The 25650-nt window shown below is 54.5% G+C and overlaps 1 protein-coding gene across 2 annotated transcripts; it reads right to left on the bottom strand.

Moving 5' to 3' along the window:
* GPR107 (G protein-coupled receptor 107) lies at positions 1 to 25650 on the bottom strand. Of its 2 annotated transcripts, none has more exons than XM_054393319.1 (18): positions 25534 to 25650; positions 22361 to 22486; positions 21725 to 21775; positions 21412 to 21500; positions 20612 to 20778; positions 19393 to 19427; positions 19028 to 19084; positions 18382 to 18492; positions 16868 to 17001; positions 16463 to 16538; positions 15556 to 15629; positions 14969 to 15086; positions 13824 to 13954; positions 11970 to 12013; positions 5268 to 5317; positions 4078 to 4161; positions 3071 to 3195; positions 1 to 155 (listed from the first exon to the last, which is right to left on the bottom strand). In XM_054393319.1, the coding sequence occupies exons 1-18, from the start codon at positions 25648 to 25650 to the stop codon at positions 59 to 61; spliced, it is 1686 nt and encodes a 561-aa protein (XP_054249294.1). In that variant the 3' UTR covers positions 1 to 58. The 2 variants fall into 2 exon arrangements, with proteins under 2 accessions (XP_054249294.1, XP_054249295.1); XM_054393320.1 differs by having other exon boundaries at positions 19393 to 19422; positions 20607 to 20778.

The raw sequence follows: 25650 nt of genomic DNA on the forward strand, positions 1-25650 counted from the left end.
GGAGTATCAATAAATTAAAAACCAAAGTCTGTCTGAAAGTGCTGCCCGGGCCGTGGGGTCACGCTGTGCTCTCCCACTCGCCCTGGGGCTCTGCTGAACCATTCACCACCTTCTTGACCTTCTTCATGCCCTCCATGACTCCAGAAGTTGTCACCCTGGAAGAGAAGGGAGAATCCTCAGAGGACAGGAAAAAGTCTGGGGTACAGGAGCTGGCAAAGCCAAGGGGGTGCATCACTAAGTGGCAGGAGTGCTCTGAGGGGCCCTGGGTGGTGTCCTGTCGGCAGCAGGGAACACTGAGGGTGGCTGCAGAGAGCTCTGTCCTGGGCTCACTCCTGCTCAGTAATTGCCTGGCTAATGGAATTGAGAACTTGCTTATTAAATCTGCAGAAGACACCAAGACACAGAGCTGAGCACAGCAGCAGAATGCTGAGAGCTGCTGGCAACCTGCAGCAGTGGTCTGAAACCCAGGGAGAGTACAACAGGACAGCCACAAACCTCCCTCTGCACAGGCATGAGCTCTGTGACTCCAGGCTGAGTGGCCAAGCAGCAGCTCTCCAGGGAGGAGATGATCTCCAGAGATGCCTTCCAACCCCCCCACCATGCTGGGATTCTGGGAAGAGTGAAAACAAGCCAGAGCTGCTCCTTTCCCCTCCCTCTCTCCCTCCCCTCTGCACTGTTTATTTCTGTGTTCCTGCCCCAGAAATGGCAGCAGGACTCGAGGCTGACAGCTCCTCCTGCCAAGTGTGCTGCACCTCTTCAGAGAGAGCTTTCATCTCCCAACTGTCAGCAGTAAGCCCACAGGCTGACAGAACAGGCTCCAGGGGCTGCCTCCCACAGAAGGCAGAGGCACTTCTGCTGCTGAATGGCTCTTGACCCTCTTTGAGAAAGCACAGCCTGGGCCTGGCTTCAGCTTCACTCACACTCTGCTCCCCTGCAGGACAACCTCTGCTCAACCTGCTGGAACTGAAGAGAAAGCCTCCAGCACCTGGGAATGCTTCCTGCCAGGAGAGGTGCCTGGGAGCTGCAGAGCCTGATTCCAGCTCCCTTTGCTGCTTCATGGATTCACAGAATGGTTTGGGTTGGGCCCTAAAGCTCATCCAGCTCCAACCCCCTGCCATGGGCACCTCCACCAGCCCAGGCTGCTCAGGGCCTCATCCAGCCTGGCCTTGAACACCTCCAGGGAGGAGGCAGCCACAGCCTCCCTGGGCAGCCTCTGCCAGTGTCTCTCCACCCTCACTGTCCAGAATTTCTTCCTAATCTCCAGGCTCAGTCTGCCCTCCTCAAGCTCCAATCTATGCCCTCTTGTCCTAGGCACTCCAAGCCCTTGTCAGAAGTCCCTGTTCTTGATTTAGCTCTCAGCTTTGAGAGCTCCAAGGATTTACAGAGGAGGACTCCTGCACAGAGGAAGCTTCCTGCCTTCTGCTGCTTCTGTCAAAGACACTTTGGATTTGTCTTGAAACTCTGCAGATTCCCACACTGTCCTCAGCAATCTTTACACTTCCTGCCAGCCTGAGCTTTGGGTGGTGTGCAGGCCATGCAGACAGACCTGAGCTGGAGAGCTGCACTCCCAGTGCCCTGGCCTCTGCTGGGTCACACACAAGCCTGCAAACAAGCTGCATGACCTCACAGCTCTCCCCTCCCTTGGCTCAGGGAAATGTTGAGGCTGAAGAAACCAACTGCTTCTGCAGCAAATGTTCTAAAGAGCCTCAGAAAACCCTCTGGGAGAGGCAAAACAGCCCTGAAGGCTGGCAGTAACACAGGGCAGAACACCATCAGGCTTGCAGGCTTTTAGCTTCTGCCATAGCCTGGGAGGACAAGAGGGCATTAGCAGATGAAAGCCCAAACAGCCCTGCTCTGGTTAGTCAGGATGCTGTCAGGCACTTAGTCACTTGCTCCAGCAAGCCTGGATGCTTCCCCCCTCCTCATCCCTCAGGAAACAACATTTAATATTTATAAAAGCAAAAATGGGAGCAGCAAGCCCAAGGCAACAAGGGCTGGAAGTGAAATCTTTCCCTAGGAAAAGGCTGCCTGGGAATTCTGATCCTCAGGTGTGCTCCCTGTAAACCACTGCACCAGCTTAGGGGAGACCTTGGAGCTGCCTGCCAGGATCTGAAGGGATCCTGCAGGAAGGCTGCAGAGGAACTTTTCCTGAGGGTGTCTGAGACAGGCCAAGGGGGAATGGTTTGGAGCTGAGGCAGAGCAGGGTTAGAGTGGAGCTGAGGAAGAAGCTCTTCAGTGTGAGGGTGGTGAGAGTCTGGCACAGGCTGCCCAGGGAGGCTGTGGCTGCCTCCTGCCTGGGGGTGTTCAAGGTCAGGCTGGATGAGGCCTTGAGCAGCTGAGTCTGGTAGAGAGGTGTCCCTGCCCATGGTGGGAGGTTGGAACAGATGAGCTCTGAGGTCCTTTCCCACCTGAGCCCTGCTGTGATTCTTTAAGTACAGGGATTTGAAGGTCACTCCCTACTAGCTGGGTTCTGCTTGCACCAAGGACAGAACCTATGGACCTGCAGCAGGCTGGATTTTACCTCAGCCCCCCACCCCTTGCAGCTTATTCCCCACCACTGCAATACCCAGCTGAGAGCTTCCTGTGCAGCTCCCAGACCTCTCCTAGTTTAACACAGACACCTCAGAGCTTTAGCCCTGGGAGCAGATCCTCATCTTCTCCTAAGAAGGATTTGGAGAGATTAAGATAAATTGGGTTTAAACAGAATTTCCTCCAATAAAAGGTTAAGAAAAAAAGGGAAGGAGGGAGGGAGGGAAAGAGGGAGGGAGGGAAGGAGGGAGGGAGGGAAGGAGGGAGGGAGGGAAGGAGGGAGGGAGGGAAGGAGGGAGGGAGGGAAGGAGGGAGGGAGGGAAGGAGGGAGGGAGGGAAGGAGGGAGGGAGGGAAGGAGGGAGGGAGGGAAGGAGGAGGGAGGGAAGGAGGAGGGAGGGAAGGAGGAGGGAGGGAAGGAGGAGGGAGGGAAGGAGGGAGGGAGGGAAGGAGGGAGGGAGGGAAGGAGGGAGGGAGGGAAGGAGGGAGGGAGGGAAGGAGGGAGGGAGGGAAGGAGGGAGGGAGGGAAGGAGGGGTTCTTACACAGCTTCCATCTCCAGGTCATCCTCATCCTCCTGGGACAGCTGCAGGTAAGGGTTGTCGCAGGCTGGGCGGAACTTGTAGCCAGTGAGGACGAAGAACACCCAGGTGGCCATTTCATCCAGCAGCTGCAAGGCAGAGCACCACCAGCAAGTCCACTTCTGTCACCCTCCAGGGGCAGGAACCCTCCCTCCTCATTCCTAGGGTTCAAGGTTTAATGGCCAAGCAGCCTGTGCCACAGCAAAGGCACTGCAGTGCTGCAGAGTGAACCCCAGGCCCTTCGCTCCTGCAGCCTCCCCTGCCCCAGCTCCAGACACCTCTGCAGTGCTGTGCCAGAGCTGCAGCAAGGCCTTGGCTGCTGGAGGAGGTGGCAGAGCAAACACAAATCACCCCTGGGCTGGTTGTGCTTTCAGCAGTTAATGCATTCCAAAGCCTCCCTGCACAGGTCCTTGGATTGTAGCGGGAAATCAGCAGGCAAAGAAAGGCTGCGGAGGGCAGAGCTGGGGCCTGGCTCCCTGGGGCCTCAGTGACACAGGCAGAACCTGGCTGGTTGGGATTTGGTTTTTTTCTCTCCTCAATATGTTCCTCATTAATTTCCATCAGACGTTTTCAAATTGCAAGCCTACAAATCAATCCTGGGCCTGCTTCCAGCCACCTCCTGGCTAACCCAGCAGCCTGGCTGGACAAAGGGAAAGCAACAGTTTAATTCTTGAGGCACAGCAGTGACCAAAATGAGGAGGAGGCACTGTGCTGTGAGATCATAAAGTGGTCTGGGATGGAAGGGACCTCCAAAGGTCATCCAGGCCAGGGACATCCTCAACCAGATCAAGCTGCCCAGAGCCCTGTCCAGCCTCACCTTGAGTATCTGCAGGGGTGGAGACAGATGTTCTACCACGACATGTAGAACACCTTGGGATTCTTTTTTGGGTGCAGTTAAACTTAGGGAACAACAGGAAGCCAAGAGGAGAGCTGCTGAGGGAGGGGATGTGCTTCCCCTTGCTGCCCAGTACCTGGTAGAGCCATTTCCACTGGAAGGGCACAGCAATCTTGATGAGGATGGCAATGATCCGTGTGAAGTAGATGTAACACACGATCTGGGGAGGAGGAGGCAAGGGCATGAGAGGACAATGGCACCAGCCCCACACAGCTTTCTACCCCCAGAAACACAGCTCAGGCTCAAGCCTTCTCCTCTCCAGGCTGCACACCCCCAGCTCCCTCAGCCTGGCCTCACAGCAGAGCTGCTCCAGCCTTGGATCATCTTTGTGGCCCTCTCTGGACTGACTCCATCAGCTCTGTGTCCTTCTCCTGCTGGGGACAGCAGAGGTGGAGGCAGGATTGGAGGTGAAGTCTCAGCAGAGCCCAGGGCCAGAATCTCCTTTCTTGCCCTCTGCCCACACTCCTCTGGCTGCAGCCCAGCACACAGCTGCCTGCTGGGCTGCAGGAGGGCACTGCTGGCTCCTGGGGAGCTGCTCAGCACCCAGCACCCCCAAGGCTCTTTCTTCAGGGCTGCCCTCAGCCCAACCTGCACCCAGCCTGGATTTGTGCCTGGGGTTGGCCCAACCCAGCTGCAGAACCCTGCACTGTGACTTGCTCAACACCCAAATCCCTCACACTGTGCCTGACTCTTCCAGCTCCAGCAGGAAGTGCTTTCAGTGTTAGGAGTCTGCAGGACCTGAAGAACTGTGGCTGTCATTTATTACTTTTAGCACTTCCAAGAGTCTGAAAGGAGGCTGCTGGAAGTCATTAAGGAGGCTGTGTTCTCCTGGGAGGTGGGCTCCTGGCTCCCACTGACTTCATCAGCTGCACACATGCATCTCCAGGCACCATTTGGTCCCAAGCTGAATTTTTAGCAAGTTTACAGCACGTTCCTCAAGCCCATCAATTCAACTGGCAGCTCAAGCTGTCTCCAGAGGGAGGCAGGAAGCATTACAAATAGCTGGAACACATTTCAGGACAGACAGAAGGATGCAACCAGAGACTCATGGGATTGTTTGGGTTGGGAAAGATCTCCAAGATGATTGAGTCCAACCATTGACCTAACAGCACCATGGCCAGGAGACCCCTGGCAAAGGGAGGGAAGCTGCTGAGGGCTTCCTCAGCAGAGCACTGCCACAGAACATCCCCACCACACCCAGCAGCTACAGGACCCTCCAGCAAGGCTTGGAGAGCCTCTCTTGAGCTCTGCATGCATGCTACTTACCATGACATAGTAATGCCTGAAGAGCTTCAGCTTTGCCAGGTTGATGGCAGCTACCAAGAGAAGACAAAATGGTTAGCACGAGACAGTTTCTTCTGCTGCTTCTCTGCAAGGTAACCTCCACAGCTACCCTGGCCAGCCTGGGCCAGTGCCTCACCACCCTCCTGGGGAAGAATTTCTTCCTCATGTCTCATCCTAATCCAGCTTCTTCCAGTCTGAAGCCATCAGCCCTTGTCCTGGCACTCCCAGCCCGTGTCCAAAGTCCCTCCCCAGCCCTCCTGCGGCCCCTTCAGGCACTGGCAGGCAGCTCTAAGGTCCCCCTGCAGCCTTCTCTTCTCCAGGCTGAACAACTCCAGCTCTCTCAGCCTATCTCCATAGTAGAGGTGGCCTCTGGTCATCTTTGTGGCCTCCTCTGGACCCCCTCTACCAATTCCATGCTCCTCTTGTGGTGGCACACTTGGCATTGCCTCCTCTGGCGTGCCTCCTGCCCTGCTTTGTGCCTTCAGCTGCCTTGGGCCAGGTGGAAGTGACCACAGGATCCTGCTAACCAGCAGCAGAAGCAGTTGGACACCTCAGGAGCTCCCTCTGTCATCCCAGCCACCATGTCCAGGGGAAATGGCAGCCACAGTGAACAGCTCTGACAGCAGCTGCAGTGCTTCAGTCACAAACTGTGCAGCCAAGGCCTGAGGCAAGCCTGGCCTCAGGGCCAGCTGCCATCAGCTCCTGAGGAACACCCCAGACACCCATGGGGTGAGCAGAGGTCACCACCAGCTGGAGCAGCTGTCAGCTCTGCTCCCAGAGCCAGCTCTTAGAGGTGCAGCAGCATTACAGGCACAGATTCCTGCTGCTTTGGCGACAAGAAGAGAGGCAGAGAGCCCAAGATGTGTTGACAGCCTACAGAGAAGCAATTCAGAGCCAAGCCACACAAGGTGCCAGCTAGCAAATGCTGCCACACTGCCTGGTGTTGCCTCCCAGGCCTCAGCCTCCCCCCAGCAGCTGTGGGAGAGCAGCACAATGGTGCTCAGGTTCATCTGCACTCCCTCACACAGCCACCCACTGCAAAAGGCAGACCAGCCAAGGCTGCAGGGATTGGCACCTGAGATCTCCCAGGTTCACAGCACTCAGCAGAGGCAGGAAAAGGCTGGAGGGAGTCCAGCAGAGGCTCTGAAGGTGCTGAGGGGCCTGGAGCAGCTCTGTGAGGAGCTGAGAGCCTGGGGCTGAGAGCCTGGAGGAGAGCAGCCCCAGAGAGGATCTGAGCAATGCTCAGCAAGAGATAAAGGGTGAGGGGCAAGAGGCTGGGGATAGACTCTTGTCAGTGGTGCCCAGGGCAGGCCAAGGGGCAGTGGGCACAAACTGGAACCCAAGGAAGTTCCATCTGAAGATGAAGAGAAACTTGTTTGGTGTGAGGGTGCTGGAGGCCTGGGGCAAGCTCAGAGCAGTGCCAGAGGAGCAGCAGCTCTCAGGTGCAGAGCATGCAGCACAGAACTGCACCTACCTGGCAGCATCCAGGAAGCACCAGCCAGGCCCTAGGCTTGCATCTGTAGACCACCAGCAGTGAAGCCCAGAACACTCCAGTGGGCAGCAGATGGCAAGACCTGGAGCTGCTGGAACAAGGCTCTAAGGCCTTGGTAGCTGAACTGCCCCCAGGACATTGGCTTAGTTCCTTCCCTCATTTCCAGCCCTCTCCACAGCTGGGTCCCCACAGAAGCTTTGGGGTTTCCTGGCTCTGGTGCCCTATCACAGCAGCTGCTGGCAAAAGCTGTTCAGACCCAGCTGGGGAAAGAGGAAAGGCTGCAGTCAGCAGGACAAGCTGAGTGCATGGTGTAGCAGGCAGGCAGCACTGCCCTACTTGAAGCAGACCCCCCCAGTGTGCCCATGCAGGCCCTGTGCTGGCACACACACTGCTGTGTGCACTCAGGGATCTATTCTGAGCTCAAGGCTTCAGGATCTGCCACCAGCTGGTGCAGTGCCAGGCCAGGGGAAGTGCCAGGCCCTGAACACCAACTCAGCAGCTGTGAGCCAAGCTGCCAGCCCAGCAGTGCCCCTGGGGCTGGGCACTCCCTGCTCTTGGATTCCTGCAGTGCAGAGGAGGGAAGGGCAGCAAGGCCAAGGAGCTGGCTGCCAACTCCAGTGCCACAGAGCCACCTCTCCCAGGGACAGAGCTCAGCCACCCATCAGGATAAGCAACACCAAACAGTCACAGCTTGGTACATGCAGGTATGTGGAGTGGCTGAGCATGGGAGGGGAAGGGGGAGGGAGGAAAAAGAAAAGCACCACCAAGGAGGAAGAGCACAGAGCCATTTCTGGAAGCTGGTTTCATAGAACCCTAGAATGGCTCAGCTTGGAAGAGACCTCAGAGACCTGCTCCAACCTCCCACCATGGGCAGGGACACCTCCCCACCAGACTCAGCTGCTCAGGGCCTCATCCAACCTTGAACACCCCCAGGCAGGAGGCAGCCACAGCCTCCCTGGGCAGCCTGTGCCAGACTCTCACCACCCTCACACTCAAGAACTTCTTCCTCAGCTCCACTCTAACCCTGCTCTGCCTCAGCTTCAAACCATTCCCCCTTGGCCTGTCTCAGACACCCTCAGGAGAAGTCCCTCTGCAGCCTTCCTGCAGGATCCCTTCAGGTCCTGGCAGGCAGCTCTGAGGTTCCCCTGGAGTCTTCTCCTCTCCAGACTGAACCCCCAGCTCCCTCAGCCTGTGCTCACAGCAGAGCTGCTCCAGCCCTTGGATCATCTTTGAGGCCTCCTCTGGACTCTTTCCAGCAGCTCTGTGTCTTTCTAATGCTGGGGACACCAAAGCTGGGGGCAGGGTTGGAGGTGAGGTCTCACAGAGCAGAGCTAAGGGGCAGAATCCCCTCTCCTGCCCTGCTGCCCATACTCCTCTGGCTGCAGCCTAGGATGGAGGGAGGGGAAAAAAAAAAAAAAAAAAAAAAGACAAGCACCACCAAAGAGCCATTTCTGGAGGCTGCTTTGCTGCTTCATCACAACAAGAAGCTCTCCTCTAAGCTGCCTCAGCTTCAGGAACATTTCTCTGCCCCCAGTTGGCCTCAGTTCTGTGATTCTGTGAAATGCAAGCCTAGAAAAAAAAGCCTGCCAGGGCTTTTTTGTTGGTTTGGGGTTTGTGTTTTCTTTTTTCATCCCCCTACCAGCTCCAAGTTACAGCACAGAGTGCTGTGGAGAAAGCCTGAAACCATCCCTGCTTGGCACCAGCAGCCTGGCAGTTGCTTCTTCACAGGCTCAATGTGCTCCAGGCACCTAAAGTCTTGCTGGGATCACCTCAAGCTGGCAGTGATGTCACCTCCAACCTGAATCCAACTTGCAAACACTGAGGAAGAAAGTCAGAGCATCCACTACAGCCCTGCACACCATCAAAGATGGTGTGCAGGGCTGTAGTGGATGCTCTGACTTTCTTTTTTGGTGAGTAAAACAATGCCAGCTGCAGCTGAGGGCACAGGGAGTACAGGCCCAGCACACAAGGTGTGTGCTGTGCTGGCTCTGCTGCCTTGGGAGGTGCCATCTGTGCCATCAGCCAACAGCAGAAGCAGAGAATTGGCTTAGAAGAGACCTCCAAGAACACTGAGTCCAAGCAGCAACCCAACAGCTCCATGGCCACCAAACCATGGCCCCAAGTGCCATGGCCACAGGGTTCTGGAGCACCTCCAGGGATGGGGACTCCACCACCTCCCTGAGCAGCCTCTGCCAATCCCTGACCACTCTTGCAGCAAAGACATTTTTTCTCCTCTCCAACCTTCCCTGGCACACTTTCAGGTCATTTCCTCTCATTCTATCACTGATCCTAAGGAGCAGAGGCCCAACCCCACCTGGCTGCAGCCTCCTCTCAGGAGCTGTAGAGAGCAATGAGGTCTCCCTCAGCCTCCTCTTCTCCAGCCTCAACCCCCCCAGCTCCCTCAGCTGCTCCTCCCCAGCCCTCTTCTCCAGACCCTTCCCCAGCTTCATTGCCCTTCTCTGGACCTGCTCCAGCCCTTCAATGTCCTTCTTGGAGGGGCCCAAAACTGAGCCCAGCATTCAAGGTGTGGCCTCCCCAGTGCTGATTACAGGGGCACAGGGAAGCTTTGTGTGCTCCCCCAGAATGAAGGCTCAAAAAGGAACTGCAGGAGCAGCTCCAGGGAGGGAGGCTCTGTGATCTCCACAGCACTCAGCTTAAAAGCATTCCTGGAGCAGCAAACCCCTCCAGCAGCTCCCAGAGTCACGCCTGAGGGGTGGCACTGGTTAATCTTGGATCTCCTACAACACATCAGGCACTTGGCAGAGAAGCTTCCCAGCAGGGTCAGAAGAAAGTCTAAAGTGCAAGGAGCAGCAATCTGGCTGCAACAGGGAATCGCCCCCCCAGCCCTGGCTGGCTAACTGGGGCAGCTGGAAGTGGTGCACTGGGACACAGTCAGCCTCTTCCAGCTCTCAGCTCACATTTCTCACCCTTCCCAGCACTCCAGGGCTGCCCATTGAAGTCCTGACACTTCAACCCCTGAGCTTTCTCTGCAGCTCTGAGCTGCCTGAGTACTGCCTGGGGCATGTTTGCCCCCCTGCAGCCCCCTTCCTGCTGGAGCTGTTTTAAGAGGAGTCTCCACAGAGCAGGTGCTGAGCTCATGCTGCAGCAGCAGCAGCAATGCACTGAAGATGCTGAATGGTTTCTCCTGACATGGGGGCAAACATGAAAGCCTTCATCATCCTTTGCTCACTGCACACAGGGAATGTTGCCTGGGAGCTACACACTGCAGTGAGCTGCCCCTAGCCCTGCTGCCAGGGATGAGAAGCTGCAGGGCTCCAGGAGAACATCAAACCATTGGTGAGCAGGCTGCAGCCAGTGCCCCAGCACTCAGTACATGCACAGGGGACAAGCAGGACAAGAGCTGCAGGGGGGCCTCCCAGCACCTCCATTCCTCCCTCAAAGGACATGATCCACTAGAGTGGGTTTTGAGCCTTGGGATCACAGGATGGGTCGGGCTGGAGGGGCCCTTAAAGATCATCCAATTGCAGCCCCCTGCCAAGAGCAGGGACACCTCCCACTACAGCAGATTGCACAAGGCCCCATCCAGCCCAGCTTTGAACACCTCCAGGCTTGGAGCCTCCACAGCTTCTCTGGCCAAGCAGTTCCAGCGCCTCACCACCCTCACGGGGAGGAACTTCTTCCCCATGTCTCATCCCCGTTAGGACGAAGCAGGACCAGGTGCAGCTGAGCATCCCTGCTGCGGCCCTGCGCTCGGCCGGCTCCAGAGCGCCCTCTCGTGGTCACAGTCCGCAAGTGCAAGGCAGGCACGGGCCGCGCACCCGAGGGTGCTCTCCCGGGGCTGTGTCTCAGCTCCCGGCCTAGCTGCTCAGCATCACGGCAGCCACAGGCTCCACCGCCACCCAGCAGCTCCACAGGCAAGCTGACTTCTATTTGCAGCCAGGCACGGTGGCATTCAGCTAAGAACCAGGCCTTCCACAGGTGAAGTCCTCCCTTAAGAGACTTCTTCAAGGAGTGTCTCCATGTCAGCAGGCTTTTCAAACAGTAAGAGCAGCACAAATACTCCAGAACATATGGAGCCATCAGTGGAGGTGGCTGTAGCCACACACTGATGAGAGACCACCACTAACATTCCTGTTCCATGAGAAACACCAACCTCTCCGACCTCAGCTTCTACCTTCTCCCCTTTAAGTCTGGGGGTTGTGTGGTGCTTGGTTGTTCTTTGAATGCCAGTCCTCCCTGGGCTCACCTTCATTGTTGTTCCATTTTACCAGATGGCAAGAACAGACCTAACCTATGCTCTGCACAGAGCCAGCTCAGTCCCCAGCCCCACACTGCACCAATTGGAAAGAGGCAACCTGCACCTGAAATGCAAGGGGCTCAGGGGAGGCCAAGGAAAGGATCTGGAAGAAGTATCCAAAGCCAGGAGGCTTTCTCCAGAGAGGAGAGACAAGAGCTAGGAGATAAGACTGGGTTGAAAGGATGCTGCCAACAAAGGGCGTTCTACAAATAAAGCTTTCAAAGAGGAGTAAGCCATCAAATGCTGCCTGCTTCCGTGGCAGCCAAGGCTGTGCTCCAATGCTTGTGTCTGCAGCCAGCTGAGGAACTCATTCAGAAAGGGTGAGTGGACCAGGAGCCCTATCAGGGCTGGCTTTGCACCCATCATCTCCTTTGCACTGCTGCAACAAACAACTCCACTGCACACAAGCAGTCCTTGAAGCTGCTGCACAAACATGGACAAGCCCAGAGCTGTGCTGCACTGAATGCCAGCTGCTGGCTTGGCTCACAAGGAGCCTTCCTTCCCTCCATCCTGGCAGCAACAGATCTCTGCAGGAACTGAATTCAAGGGCTCTATTTGGACTAATAATAAGTCAGCAATCCTGGAATTCATTTCCAGTTCTGCTCCTGAACACTGCAGGCTGAGCAAAGCAGGCACATCTGCCAGCATGATTTGCTCTAGATGTTGTGGCTGCCTGGAGTGCTGAGCTGTGCAGGAGCCACTGAGCAGTGCCTCAGATGAGCTCTGACAGACAAAGAAATACACCAAAAAAACCCACCTCCTTTTCCAAAAGTTATTCCCAGGAGCCAAGAGAGGAAGAGCAACAGCAGTGAGACACTACCAGTGCAGGTTTGAGCTTTAGCTGATGCAGCTGAACTCAGCTGCCTGTGCTTGAAGCCCTGGCACTACCTCATGGCACACAGCATACAGCAGCAGAGCACTGCAGAGGACTCACCTTTCCCATCTGTTGCTGAAGCCTCCTGTAAGTGTCTGATTGACCTGAAAAAGACAAATGAGGAGCAGCTGAAGTCTTACAGCCCCTTTCCACTGCAGTCCTGTACAAGCCCAAGCAGCTGTTAGCTCTTTGTGGCTGGGCTGTGCTCCCCAGGAGCAGGAATCAGCAAGCTGGGCACTGCTCACTTGACAACAACCTGCCAGCTCAGGCAGTTAGCTCAAGGATCTGCAGCACCTCCTGATTAAAAAACCTGATTGCTAAAACCTCCTTCATCAGCCTACAGAAAGCTTTGTGGGAGGGAGGGAGCAGAGGGAGAAACTGGGGCATTTTCCAGCATAAAGCTTTCTACTTCAGCTGCTATTCAGAGCACTGCCAAGCACTTGGCATCTCACTGCTCTTTTAAGCTCTTTTCATTTAAATAGTTGATTACAGCTTCCATGTCTACAGAGGCAGCTTATGTAAGAGAAGCCACCCTGCAGGAATGTAAATTCAAGGGCCAAGCTTTAGTCACCTTGCTGCCATGAGTCACCCCCCCAGCTGCAGTGACACTACCCAGCTGAAAACCAGGCAGGGGTTTGTATCCTGGGCTGCAGTGCCAGTTTGTGCTGGTACCATGGCAAGGCAGGAGCGCTGCCTGCAGGCTAGAAACAGCTACAGGGCAGGTCACCCAAACACATTTTTCCTCAGATGCAGCTCCTTTATGGCAAGCAAGTTCTGCAGCAGCATATCAGCAGGCAGGACACATGGATTGTGGCATGAGGGAGTGAGAGCTGGGAGTGGAGAACTCCCTCTGCCCCAGGAGGCTCCCCACAGGTAACATCCCTGAAGTTTTCTTCCCCCCACAGGCTCTCCAACCTCAAAGAGCTGCAGCATTCTGACTGCAGCAAGCCAAAGGACAAGTGGGCAGTGCCAATTTCCTGGAAGATATTTCCCAACCTTGGCAGAAGGCTGCTAAGACTGTGGAGGGTTTTGCCCTTCCACAGAGGACAGCTGGGAGGGCAAGGCCAAGCTGAAACCCACCCTCACAAGCCAGGCTGGAGCAGCAGCTCTGTCTTTCTGTCTGTCTGTCCACACACATCCATACAGAGGCATTATGGAACAGCTCTCAAGAGTTAAACACTCCAGAGAGAGGACATTTACAGTCACCCTGTGTTTCCAAAACAAAAACCACTCCAGATACTGGAGGGAAAAAAAAAAAAAAAAAGAGAATATTCTGTGTTTACTGAGGAAGGAGCCAGAAGCTGCTTCATATCCTCCTTCAAACCCAGATGTTTATCCAATTAAGACTAAAATGAATTTAGAAGATAAATGCTCTGACCAACTGGCAAGCAGCAACAATAGTGTTTATCTGAATTATCTGTGTTTTGGTTGAGTTTTATATAGCCAACATCACTCCCTGCCAAGCAGAGTGGAAGGCAGGGCAGGGAAATGCTCCCTGTGGGATTATTTCTCCTGAACAGTCAAGTGAAAAAATGCAGCTCCTCTGCTTGCAGGCAGCACTGCTCTCAGACAGCTCTGCTGGGCTGGGGTTTGGCAGCCCAAAGGCAGTGACTAAACTTCCAGTTCTCAGTGTAAAGGAGGAACCACTCCTGCAAAATCCCAAGTTCCTCAAGCCTCCAGACTGTGCACTGTGCTAGCCTCACTGCAATCCCCACCCACCCCACCTTGTCCTCACCTCATCAGCCCCAAGCCAAGGCTCCAGCAGTGCTAAGACACAGCTCGAAGAAGTGAGCACAACACAGTGAGCTGGCCCAGAGGCCCAGCAGTGCTGCCCTGGCAGAGGCTTCAGCTGTGAGCAGCAGCTGGTGCAGGAGCAGGAGCAGGAGCTGCAGCACAGCCCACACTGTGACTCACCATACCACTGGAAAGAGGATGGCTCCACAGCACAGCAAGTCCACCAGGAAGAGGATCTCCTTCCACAGCCCATACTCGGTCGTGCCCTCCTCTGTGGACTCGATGATGATGTAGGCCACGTTGGCCAGCACCTGCAGGACCAGACATGCTCCGTGGGCTCAGCAGCTTGCCAAGGAGGTACCAGAGGAGGGCTGCCAGCTCAGCAGAGGCTGGCCCACAGCTGCAGGAAGAACCCAGCCAGCAGCACCACTCATTTATCTGCAGCTCTGTGTCAGGACAGCCACACCTTCAGCAGTGCCTGCACAGGAGTCCCAGCAGGGAAACTGCTTGGAACTCACTTCTGCTGGCATGTCCTGTGCTGAACCCATCAATGGGGACAGAAGAGCAAAAGCCAGGGCACAGAAAGAGGACTCTCTGCAGGCACAGACAGCAGGCACTCTATAAACATTATCTGCAATGAAGCCAGCTCCAGCTGGCCACTGGCACCTTCTGCTCTCCACACCTCAGCTCTGCAAGAGCCTCAGGCACTGGCCAGGTACTTCTAGGTTTGCCGCTGGGGGAGGGATTCCATCTGGAAAGGCAGACACTGCTCTGCCTACAACACAACTGCTGCCAGTTCCTGGAGCAGGAGACAAGCACTGATCCCTGGGAATGTCTCCTCAGAGCCAATGGCCCTACAGGGTGAATTTTCCCCTCTTTGTTTGCCCTTAAGCCCACGCAGCAAGCATTTCAGAAGGGAAAACCTTCATTCAGTGTATCATAGAATTACAGAATGCATGGGGCTGGAAGGGACCTATAAAGGTCACCCAGTCCAACCCCTGCAGGCAGCAGGGACAACTCTCAGCGTTTAGTACCCCTCTGCAGCCCAAGTTTTGCCCCAGCATGAAGATACCAACCCCACAGCTCCTAGCTCCTTTGCTGACAGTATCTGATCACTTTTCTCCCTATATTGAGTATGAGATGAAGTTAGGAGAGCTCCAGGAGTCACTTCTGGCCCAGGGAATCCCAGCTCAGCTCAGCTCAGGCTGCAGCCAGCAGGCTCACACCAGCAGAAGTCTCTGGTATTGTGGGAAGGGTTCCCAGCCTCTCACAGCTTGCAGAAGCAGCTCTGCCCTGAGGCAGCAGCAGCACTGCTGAGTCCTCACCTGAAGTGGGATGACAATCATGAAGATCTTTTTGTCCTTGTCTGACAGGATGTGTTTAATGAAGGCCCAGCCTGTGCCAATGAGGGCGATGGTGATGAAGAGGAGAGCACCCTTCAGCCTGGAAGAGCAACAGGGACCAGAGAGAGAGACTTTATCACCCTGCCTCTCTGCCCAGCTTCTCTCCTGCAGCCCAAGCCAGTACCTGGCATCTCAGCACCACCCCACGAAGCAGAGCTGTGATGATGTGGCACTGCCACCCCTGGGGGAGCAGAAGCAGCACTGCCAGCTGCACTCCCTCCCCACTCACACTGAGAGCAAAGCAGATCCTTCACACCAGTGTGAGGAAAGCAGAGCAAAGCAAAGCACTCCCAATGCTTTTTGCTCCTCCACTCACAGAGCTGCCAGCTCTCTGCAGCTGCCCCCCACCAGCAGAGCTCTCCCCCTGTCACAGGGCTGATGGCTGTCCTGTCACACAGACCAGTGCCAAAGAAGCAGGAATATGCCAGTTTGCTCAGGAGGGGCACAGTCCCACAGGAAACTCAGAGCCATTGCTTGCATCTATGCCATCAAGCTTCTGCCATACTTACAGGTGAGTGATGTAATAAACAACAGCCCAGCCTTCAATGGGAAATCCCTGAGAGGAGATGTAGTGGTAGTCGATCTGGGGGCAAGAACACACAGCTCAGGTTGGAAGGGACCTCAGGGATCATCTGCTCCAACCCCTTTGCCACCAGCAGGGATACCTCTTTACTAGACTCAGCTGCTCAAGGCCTCATCCAGCCTGGCCTTCAACACCCCCAAGGAAGAGGCAGCCTATTCCAGAGTCTCCCCACCCTCACCCATGGGATATTTCCAGTGGCACTTCAGCAGAGACTTTCTGTACTGAAACGGTTAAAGCTGCAGCACCCCATAATACTTCATCTAAAGCAGTGCCAAGCCTCAGATGGCCAAAGCACTACAACTCAGAACTCATTCCACCCTCATTTGCACCACTTCAGGACATGATCAATTGCCCCTCAGGACAGAATCTGCTGATGAAAACTGAATCTGTTCCACCCAACAGCTGCAATGCTCTGCAGCTCCCTGAAGGGAGGTTGGAGTGAGCAGGGGGCAGCCTCTGCTCCTTGGTGACAGAGGGAATGGTTCCAAGCTGCACCAGGGGAGGTTCAGGCTGGACCTCAGGAAATATTTCTGCACTGGAAGGGTTCTCAAACATTGGAACAGGCTGCCCAGGGCAGTGCTGCAGTCACCACCCTTGGGGGTGTTCAAGCAGCTGTGGAACTGGTGCTCAGGGACATGGTTTGATGCTGACCCTGCAGTGCTGGGTTGAGGGTTGGAATGGATGAGCTTGGAGGTCTCCTCCAACCAGATCTGTTCTGTGATGTGTAGACCCTTTTCTCTCCCTCCCTCCCCAGGCAGGTTTCTCTAGCAGCATGCCCTGGAGCCCAGGGCTCTCCTCTCCAGCTGAGCCTGTGGAGGCAGTGTTCCACATACCGCATGGAAGACTAAGGAGAGAGACTTTGTGAAGGGCAGAGCTGCCATCAGCCAGTGGATCTTAAAGACATCATTGCTGGGAAGAAAAAGAGAAGGAAGGGCATCAGTTAAAGGCCAGCATAAAAATCTCAGTTCCCAAGGGCTTCAAAAGCAGTCACAGGAACTCCCATCCTGTCTGAGTTTCATGCAGGACTCACTGGCTCAGAACAGCAGTAGGCAATGCAATGCCACTGACTGAGACAGCTGCTCCCAAGTAAAGCTTTAAGCATTGGACAAAACATTGCATCCCACTGGGAGCTGGGCTGATCAAATCTGTCCACTGGGCACTTCAAGAGGAAGGATAAAAACTGGAAATCCAGCAAGGCAGGTCCCTGCCTGTGGCTGACTCCAGAGCACTCTCCTCACCTGCGCTTCCGAAGGATGTGGATCCATAGAGTCCCAGAGAGGAAGAAGAAGAGAGCCATGGAGATGTAGAGCTTGGGCAGTGGGATCTCCCCTGCTGAGAGGTAGCTTTCAGGGTTCTTTTCTGTGATCTCTATCTGGATGTGGAAGGTGAGTTATGTGCACTGGGCAAGCACTGAGGGACCAGCTGCAGCTCACAGGCCAAGGAGCTCCCTGGCAATGAGGCTTTGCTGGCGTGGGGACAGTTATGAGCCTCTCACAAAACAGAAATAAAAGCAGCTCTGCATCCTCCACAGCCCCACAACAGTTTGCAAAACCACAGCCACACCAACTTCCCTGAAAAGCAGCAAAGCACAGAGCTGCCTTCCAGGGCTTCAGCTGGGCGAAGCCATTGGCCCCAGGAGCAGTTTTCTCTATACCAACCTTCAGTTGCCCCATCCAGAACCTTGCATCAATCAGATCTTCTCAGCACAGGCCTGATTTTAGGTGTGGAGAGTCCTACACAGCTGGAAAACTCACTCCTAGGTTTACTGCAGAGGATTTCTTGGCTTGTCAAGAGGAAGGGAACACTGCTGCCAAGTGTTGCCCTGCCACTGAGCAAGCAGCAGCTTGATTCAGCATCCTGGCTGTGCCCCTGAACAGGTTCTGTGCTAGAGCTTCACTCAAATCATGCACAGAGACCAGTTTGCAGCACTGGACCTGCCCTGCAGCTCTCAATACAACCCAGCAGGTTCCTGAGCCAGGTTTGCCTCCCTTCCCAGTTTCTCCTGTGGGTCAAAGTGACCCACAGCAACTCCAGAACTTGGCCTTCTAAACAGCAGCTTCAGCAGCAGATTCCAGGTGCTGTGAGCTGAGGCAGGGTTGCTAAGTCTTACCACCTCCATGTTCCCTTGCCTTGCTCTCCCAGCAGCAGCCACACAGCCATGTCAGAAGCTGTTCAGGGGTCTGATCTGGCTGAGTTCCCTCAGGCGGAGAGGGGATTCACCCCAGAGGAGCTCACTGTGCCCCAGGATGGATGCCAGCACAGGAAGCAAAAGCCTGAACTGTGCTAATGCCCTGGCTCCCGAGGGCACAGGGCTCCTGGATGGCAAGAGGCAGGTCTTTAGCTCTACCCTGACAAAGGAGTCTCTAGTCAGGCCAGAAAAAGCAAACTCACTGAATCCACAAACACCAGCAGCTGAGATCACAGCAACTGCCTCAGCACCTGCAAGTGTGCACAGGAAAGCAGTGGTTCTGGAGCACAGCAAAGCACAAGCAGCTGGTTCAGCTCCCATCTCCCTCCAGCACCCAGTCACAACTGTGCAGACTGAACCCAGCCCATTCAGTTCCCAGACAGTTCCCCCAGATGAGTGTTTTCATTCCTGACTGTGGTGCTTCCTTCAGAAATGGCACTCCAGACACGAAATGCACAACTCTGAATCACACCACACACAGCCCTGCACAGCCTGTGCTGGAACTGGCAGCTGTGTCTCTCAGCCTCAGGGAATGGGTTCCTGACACCTCAGAGCTGCACTCACATCCAGGCTGAAGAGCCTCTGGTCCTTCGTGGAGCCATCACCACCAGCACACTTGTGGAAATAGAGGCTGTACAGACCTTCTTGTGAGTCAGAGCTGATGTTAAAGAAGAACTGAAAATAAGGAATGGGAAAGAAGTCAGCATTCTCCTCATTCACAGGAGGGTGAGAAGCCATCCCAGCTGAGGCATGAAAAGAGTCATTTAGGGTGAGCTGGCTCCTCTCTGCCAGCAGAATGCTCTGAGGATACCACAATCACAGAAGGGTTCAGGTTGGATGGGACCCCAGAGCTCATCTGCTCCAACCTCCCACCATGGGCAGGGACACCTCTCAGCCAGACTCAGCTGCTCAAGGCCTCATCCAGCCTGGCCTTGAATACCATCAGGCAAAAGGCATCCACAAACTCCCTGGACAGCCTGTTCCAGAGTCTCACCAGCCTCACACTGAAGAACTTCTTCCTCAGCTCCAGCCTAACCCTGCTCTGCCTCAGCCTCAAACCATTCCCCCTTGGCCTGTTTTAAACAGCTCCTGCACCATATGAAGAGGGATTTCCAACCCCTATTCTCAACAAGAGTCCACCCAAACTTCTGAGCTATCCTTTCCAAGGATAACTGCACAGCTTAGGAGTAGACAGCAGCAGACAGCCTACCTGGAATGCAAAGGTGCCTCTGTCACTGTGAACAGGATGTTCTTGCTCTATCAAGCTCTGGGAAAAGGAAAAGAGACTCTCAGATTGTGTTTAAGCAGGGAGCTACCATGTTTGGCTACATCATCCAGAGAGTCACAGCATGGTTTGGGTTGGAAGGGACCTTGAAGAACACCTAGACCCCCCCCTCCCCTGCCCATGGGCAGACACCTTCCCCCAGAGCAGGCTGCTCCATCACAGCTCCACCCTGGATATCCACAGAGGAGGCTGAGAGCAGTAGGGAATACTCCTCTCCTCGTTCTGGCTGTGCTCACTCTGGAATGTCCCCCCAGGTGCTCTCTGGGGGGAAACAGCAGGCAGCGCCTTACCTGGGGGGATGTTGTGCTTCGCTTGGACCTCTTATCTAGGGAGAAAAAGCAGGAATGGTTCATTTAGAGAGTTTGCATTCAGACACCCTCCATCCTCCCAGGCTATGCCAATCCCTTCCTCAAACCTTCCCACAGCTGTCTGCACGGCACTTTCCTAGAAAATCATTAACAGGGATTCCTTCCCATGCTCTCCTTGCCCTCCCAGGACTCTTCCACAACCACACTTGTTCTGAATGCATCCTGAGATGCTAGGGCAGGCTGCTCTGCACTTACACCTCCCCCAGATCCTCCCCAAGAAATCTTTCTAACCCCTCCAATTAGAGGCACAGGAGGCAGATGCCCTGTAGCAGTCCCAGGCTACAGCTCTGAGGAGTCTCTCACTGATTCATCTGGGCATTAACTCATGGCCTGACAAACACATGGAAGTCCTAATTAGCCCTGGAGAAGGAAAGAGCTGTCAGCTCTCTGTAAAGCAAGGCCTAGAAGCACAAGAGACTGAAGCCAACACCTGTGCTGAACCCAGAGACTCAAAGTGACAGCAGCCTGCAAGAGAGCAGCATCCCAAGGTCACAGCTGCACTCCACTGCTGTAGGAAGCTTTTCAAACATGAGGCCATCCCACTCTACCAGGAAGCAGCAGCTCAGGACTTTATCTTTAGGCTCCTGCACCTCAGTGCACTGTCAATGTGCATCCTACACTTTTTAAGGCAAGAAAAAGCCAACCTGGAGCTGTCAGACCCAACCTCTTCAGTGCCCTCCATCTTTAGCTCTTGACTTCACTGACATCAAAGCTTGTGAACACTGCAGGGCAAGGAAGACTCAGACTGCTCCAGAGCCTACACTCTTCCAGGAAGGGATAACATGGACTGTTGAGAGCTAATCTCATCAGAGCTGAGATTATAGAAGTGTTTTGTCTGCCAGTCTGGAAGCCAGACACAGATTTGTGTTTCCAAGAAAGGTTCCTGGCCTGCTTACCTCCCTATGCCCACAGCTTTAGGTGCCCAACTGCATTTCAGATCTCTAGATACATGCACACAAATTCAGGCAATGGTTGGAAAGGACCATTGGTGTGAAAGGACACCAGGTGTGGAGGGACCTGACCCACCTCTGGACCCAAAGCATGCCTAGTGGCAACACCATGCCACATTTGCCCTGGTTTGGTTTAGTCAGGTGTTTAAAACCCCAAAGGGTGGAGGTTTGTGGCATCTGGGCAGCCTTACCTCTCCTGTCTGCATCTGAGTTGGTCTTGGGAGGACTTTTCTCAGGCTGACTGCTCTGCTCCGAGGTTCTGAGGGCTTTGGTGCTCGAGGCAGTGATGTTCCCCTCCGAGATGAAGGAAATTGTAGGTAAGAGAGCAGCAGCTTTGGCAGAGAACCGCACAGTCACCCTGAGCAAGCAAGGAGGGATTGGACAGAGGGACAGCAAATCAACCCTCCTGAAGGGGCTGCCATGGCCTACATCTACCTAACAAAGGGCTAGCAACTTGCCTGGACTTGGTTAAAAACCACAGAGAACTGTCAACACCAGACCACAACCTCCAGTAGCCTGGCACTGAGAGGTCACACAATACCTTTACATCAGCTCCAGGAGCAGCTGAAGAAAAAGAAGTGTCTGCAGTTGTGGTAAGCAGATCTGGTCAGAAATTGTGTCTGCACACAGCCAGTTCCAGTTGGACTTGCAAAAGAAAGCACCCAGAGGTGCTCCCATAAAGCAGGCAGTTCAAGGCAAACAATAAACTCCACATTCAGTGCAAGAGCTTGCAAAGGGAGCCAAGACTTCAGGTCATGCCTCCAGCACCATTAAGGTTCTTTTGTCCTTGTGTCCCCCCACCCTTCTGACACACAGCAGGAATTCCAGACCATGTTGCAGTGCAGACCTTTTCCTTTGGCCTCAACTCTGAAGCAGCCCATTTAAAACCAGTGTATGCACAGCAGCTTGCCCAGCCCCTAAAGACATGTCACAAGTGTCACTTCAGCTACACCCAGAGAAGTAACTTCAAGATGTGCTGTGCACTACTCACACTTTAGTTTTGAAGTCCAGAAGTAAGATCACAACAGAGGCATCTTGCTCTGGTTTCTTTTTCAGGATACAGTAATCTACTTCTTCATCCTGGGAATAGAAGCAAACCACTTTTGCAGTGCCCTCCTGCTCCTGAGCAAGGGGATGTGATCCTCCCCAGGCAGAGGTGACCAAGTTGCAAAGCTGCACTCCTCTTAACAACCTGCCCATGTCTAAAGGCATTTTATTGCTTTCTTCCAACCATTTCTGGAGGAAGGTGTAGGCTGTGAGATGCCCCCAGCCTGGAAAAGGCAGCTGCCATCTCCTGCTCTTACCAGGTAGGTGGAGAAACCATCGTTCTTTGTTCGATCCAAGCTGAACCCCACCTGTGACAAAGCACAGAAGAATCTGTCAGATCCTAGCAGCTCCTCTGGGCCAGAACCCAAACCACCATCCCTAAAGAGATGAACCTGCATTTAAGGCAGAATTGGGGTATTTTTCTCATTGTCCTGTCTCTGGACACCCTCAGGAAAAGTCCCTCTGCAGCCTTCCTGCAGGATCGCTTCAGGTACTGGAAGGCAGCTCTAAGATCCCCCTGGAGCCTTCTCTGCTCCAGGCTGCACAACCCCAATGTTAGACTCCTCTGAAAACAAGACAGTTGCAGTTCTGGAAACCTGCTGATAGCTTGTGAGATGCAATAGGACAACCAGGTGAAGATCTGACACTGGAGACCTGCTTAGGAGACCTTCACTCAATACAGGTTTTAGAGGTGTGCATGGAGGTCAGCAGAGCACCCAAGAAGTTCAAGTTTATCCTCACAGCAGCTGGAGGCTGCTCAAAGGAAAATCTCACCACACTTCTCCCCATGGACAGTGCAGAGTGAGGAGCGAAACCAACAGCCCCACCAGCTAGGATCCAACACCTCAGACAAGGAGGACATCCAGTGCCAGGGCAGCCTCACAGGAACTCACCAGTAAGTTGCTGCTGTCATCAGAGCCCACAGGGGGCTTGAGGGAAAGGTTGCTGACATTGACTTTCATGAAACCATTCTTGAAGAAGCCAAAGGTATTGAGGTGCACTTTCTGCCTCACATCATCCTGCAAGAAAGGCAAGATCACAAATCACACACAGGGTCACCTGCAGCAGCAGGCACAGGTCCCCCTGGAGTCTTCTGTTCTCCAGGCTGAACACCCTCAGCTCCCTCTACCTCTCCTCACAGCAGAGGTGCTGCAACCCTTGGATCATCTTTGTGGCCTCCTCTGGACTCTCTCCACCAGCTCTGTATCCTTATGAAGGAGTTTAATCAGTGAGTGCTCAGCCTCACAGGGCAGGGATTCTGTTATTTGTGTGAGACACCATATGTGCCACCCTCAGTGACTTACTATCAGAGGTATTTTCAGCTTGAGCAGCTGAAGTCTGACACCGACCAACACCAGAAGGCCACAAGTATTGACAAGCAACCACTGAAAAACAACGTCCTCCAAATAATAATGGAACATGAAACTGCAACCCTGGCAGCAAGACCAAACCCCAAAGGCCTTTCTTCCCCTTTGGGAGCCAGCTGACAGAAGAGAGAACTCACTTGAGAGAATCACAACAGGGATGGAAAAGCCCTCTGAGATCACTGAGTCCAACCTTCAGCCCAGCACCACCATGGCCATTAATCAAGACCTGCCCCCACAGCTCCTGCCCAGCCCTGCCAGTCTTGGTTCCTCCTGTAGGTGGTTTGCCAACCTTGGGTTTCACAACGGCCCTGAGGCAGGCCTGGTTACATCAACTTCTCCTGCTCTCACTCTGCCATTGCAGTCTGCAGGACACCAGGCTGCCAGACTACAGCTTCCAGTTCTTGACACAACAAAAACCTCTTGCACAGAATCACAGAATGGGCTGAGTTAGAAGGGACCTCAGAGATCATCCAGTTCCAACCCCCAGGGACACCTCCCACCAGCCCAGGTTGCTCAGGGCCTCATCCAGCCTGGCCCTGAACACCTCCTGTGGAGGAGGCATCCACAGCCTCCCTGGGCAACCTGTTCCAGTGCCTCCCCACCCTCACTGTCAAGAATTTCTTCCTCTCTCCAGTCTCAATCTGCCCTCCCCAGCTCAAAGCCATTGTCCCTCATCCTGTGACTCCAAGTCCCTTCCCAGCTCTCTTTCTAATGAGAAACATTTCAGCTGCCAGCTACTTTTGGAAACCTCTGCCACGTGCTTCCACAACTTCTTTAACCTTCAGGTGTTGTAGGTTTGTTGTTTGGTTGGCTGGGTTTTTTTTAAACACATGAAGCTAACCAAGCTGGTAACAACTGGTGCTGAGAAGAGTCGTCGCCCTTGATGAGGTCAGTCGAACAGCAAGATTCGAACAAATAATTTCTCTAACCCAAGCAATAAATCAGTTTAGAAGCTACTAGAGAGACGGAAGAAGTTCTTTTCCGAGCAGGAAACTGCTCAGACTGTGAGCTTGCTTTGCTGACAACAAACCCAGCTTCACCTCAGCAGGCTAATTACAAAGACAGAAGAATGAGGCTATTCTGACTCCAGCACTCAGAGCTTGTTTGAGGAAACCTGATCTCCAACACTCGCACAAAGCTGTGGCCTTTGGCTTGGCACCGCCTCAAGGGCCACGTAGGAGCAAGGAGCCAATGGCAGGAGCACCGGAGGGGGGTTTCACCGTGAAAGGGCAGGGTTGTTGGAGCCTGGAGTTTACACAAAAGCTGTAAAACAGCAGATGAAGTAGAAAGGGAGAGACTGTGCCGTGCCAACAAAGATCCTGTTTGTACAGGAGGGGGACAAAGACTTCCATATCCTTCCAGTGCACACAGAGCTCACTGGGGCAGCTCGCACCAGACAGCTCTAAAACTAAACCCACAGCCCACCTAGGTCACAAACATCAGCAAACAGTTCAGTATCTGATCAAGGTAAGATGCTGAAGGCAGTGGAATGAGGACAGGCTGAGGGAGGTGAGGCTCTTCAGCTTGGAGCAGAGGAGCCTGAGAGGTGCCCTCATTGCTGGTGATAAAGATGTGCAGGGCAGTGTGGGGAGGATGGAGCCAGGCTCTGCTCAGGGATGTCCAAGGACAGGACATGGGCTGCAAGCTGCAGCAGAGGAGGTTCCACAGGAACAGAAGGAAAAACTTTTTCCCTGTGAGGGTGACAGAGCCCTGGAGCAGGCTGCCCAGAGAGGTTGTGGAGTCTCCTTCTCTGGAGACTTTCCAAACCCACCTGGATGGGTTCCTGTGTGACCCTGCTCCTGCAGGGAGGGGTTGGACTCAAGAATTTTTCAAGGTCCCTTCCAAGCCCTAACATTCTGTGATTTCAAAAGACACAGAAACCCTTGAGAAGCCTCACCCCAAAGACAGTTAAGCTATTACCCAACAACCATGCAGCCTTTTACTCAAACCACCCCAGAGAGCAGCCCCCTGCAGCTGCAGAGCTTCATCACCAGCTGCACCACTTCCCACCAACCATCCCAAAGAAAAAGTTTTTCTCAACCGCGGTACAGGACGACACAACAGCCTTAGGAAGTGCAACCAGAGGTCTATCAAAACACAGCATAGAGCTGTCAGCATCGTTAACTTCTGCCTCTACTGATCAGTGCACAAAAAGGACATCTGGCAGGCCAGGAGGACAACCACGCAGCACTCTCAGAGTCCAGACAGCAATGACGAGGACTGGAAGACTACTGCAGGATGCAGATTAAAAGCCCCAAACCTCCTTCAGAAACCTCGCCCCAGCTCAAGTTCGGCCCTCCCTTATCACACACAGCTTTCCGTTGCGCTTTTAACGGGCTGTGAAGCTTTTCAGCCTTTGAAACACTACAGCTGCGAGTCCCCTCCGCAGGCTTTCCCCACGGCTAGGCAGCAGACGGCCGAAACAAGCAGGGACGGTGCTAAGGGGATGCCGAGGAGAGAAAGGAGAAAAGGGGGAAAGCAGAAACCAGCGAGGCTCGGGCAGGCTGAGGGGCACGGAAAGAACCCAGGCAGAGACGAGGAGGCTGAGCGGGCCGGGGCCGGGGCTGGGGCAGGAGCGGCTGCAGACGCAGGGAGGAAAGCTCCGGCCCGCAGGATGCGGCCAGGCCGGGCGGGGCCGCTCCCGGCCAGGGGACCCGGAGCGACGAAAGCGGCAGGGACAGGGGCGGCGCAGACCTTACTTTGAGGGTGAGGTGATGGACGCGGGCGCCAGCCGGGCCCGCCCAGAGCAGCAGCAACCCCAGCCCCAGCAGGGCCGCGGCCCGGCCCAACGCAGCCCCAGCGCCGCGGGCAGCCAT

Source organism: Indicator indicator, chromosome 28, assembly GCF_027791375.1.
Source record: "Indicator indicator isolate 239-I01 chromosome 28, UM_Iind_1.1, whole genome shotgun sequence".
Taxonomy (NCBI): domain Eukaryota; kingdom Metazoa; phylum Chordata; class Aves; order Piciformes; family Indicatoridae; genus Indicator; species Indicator indicator.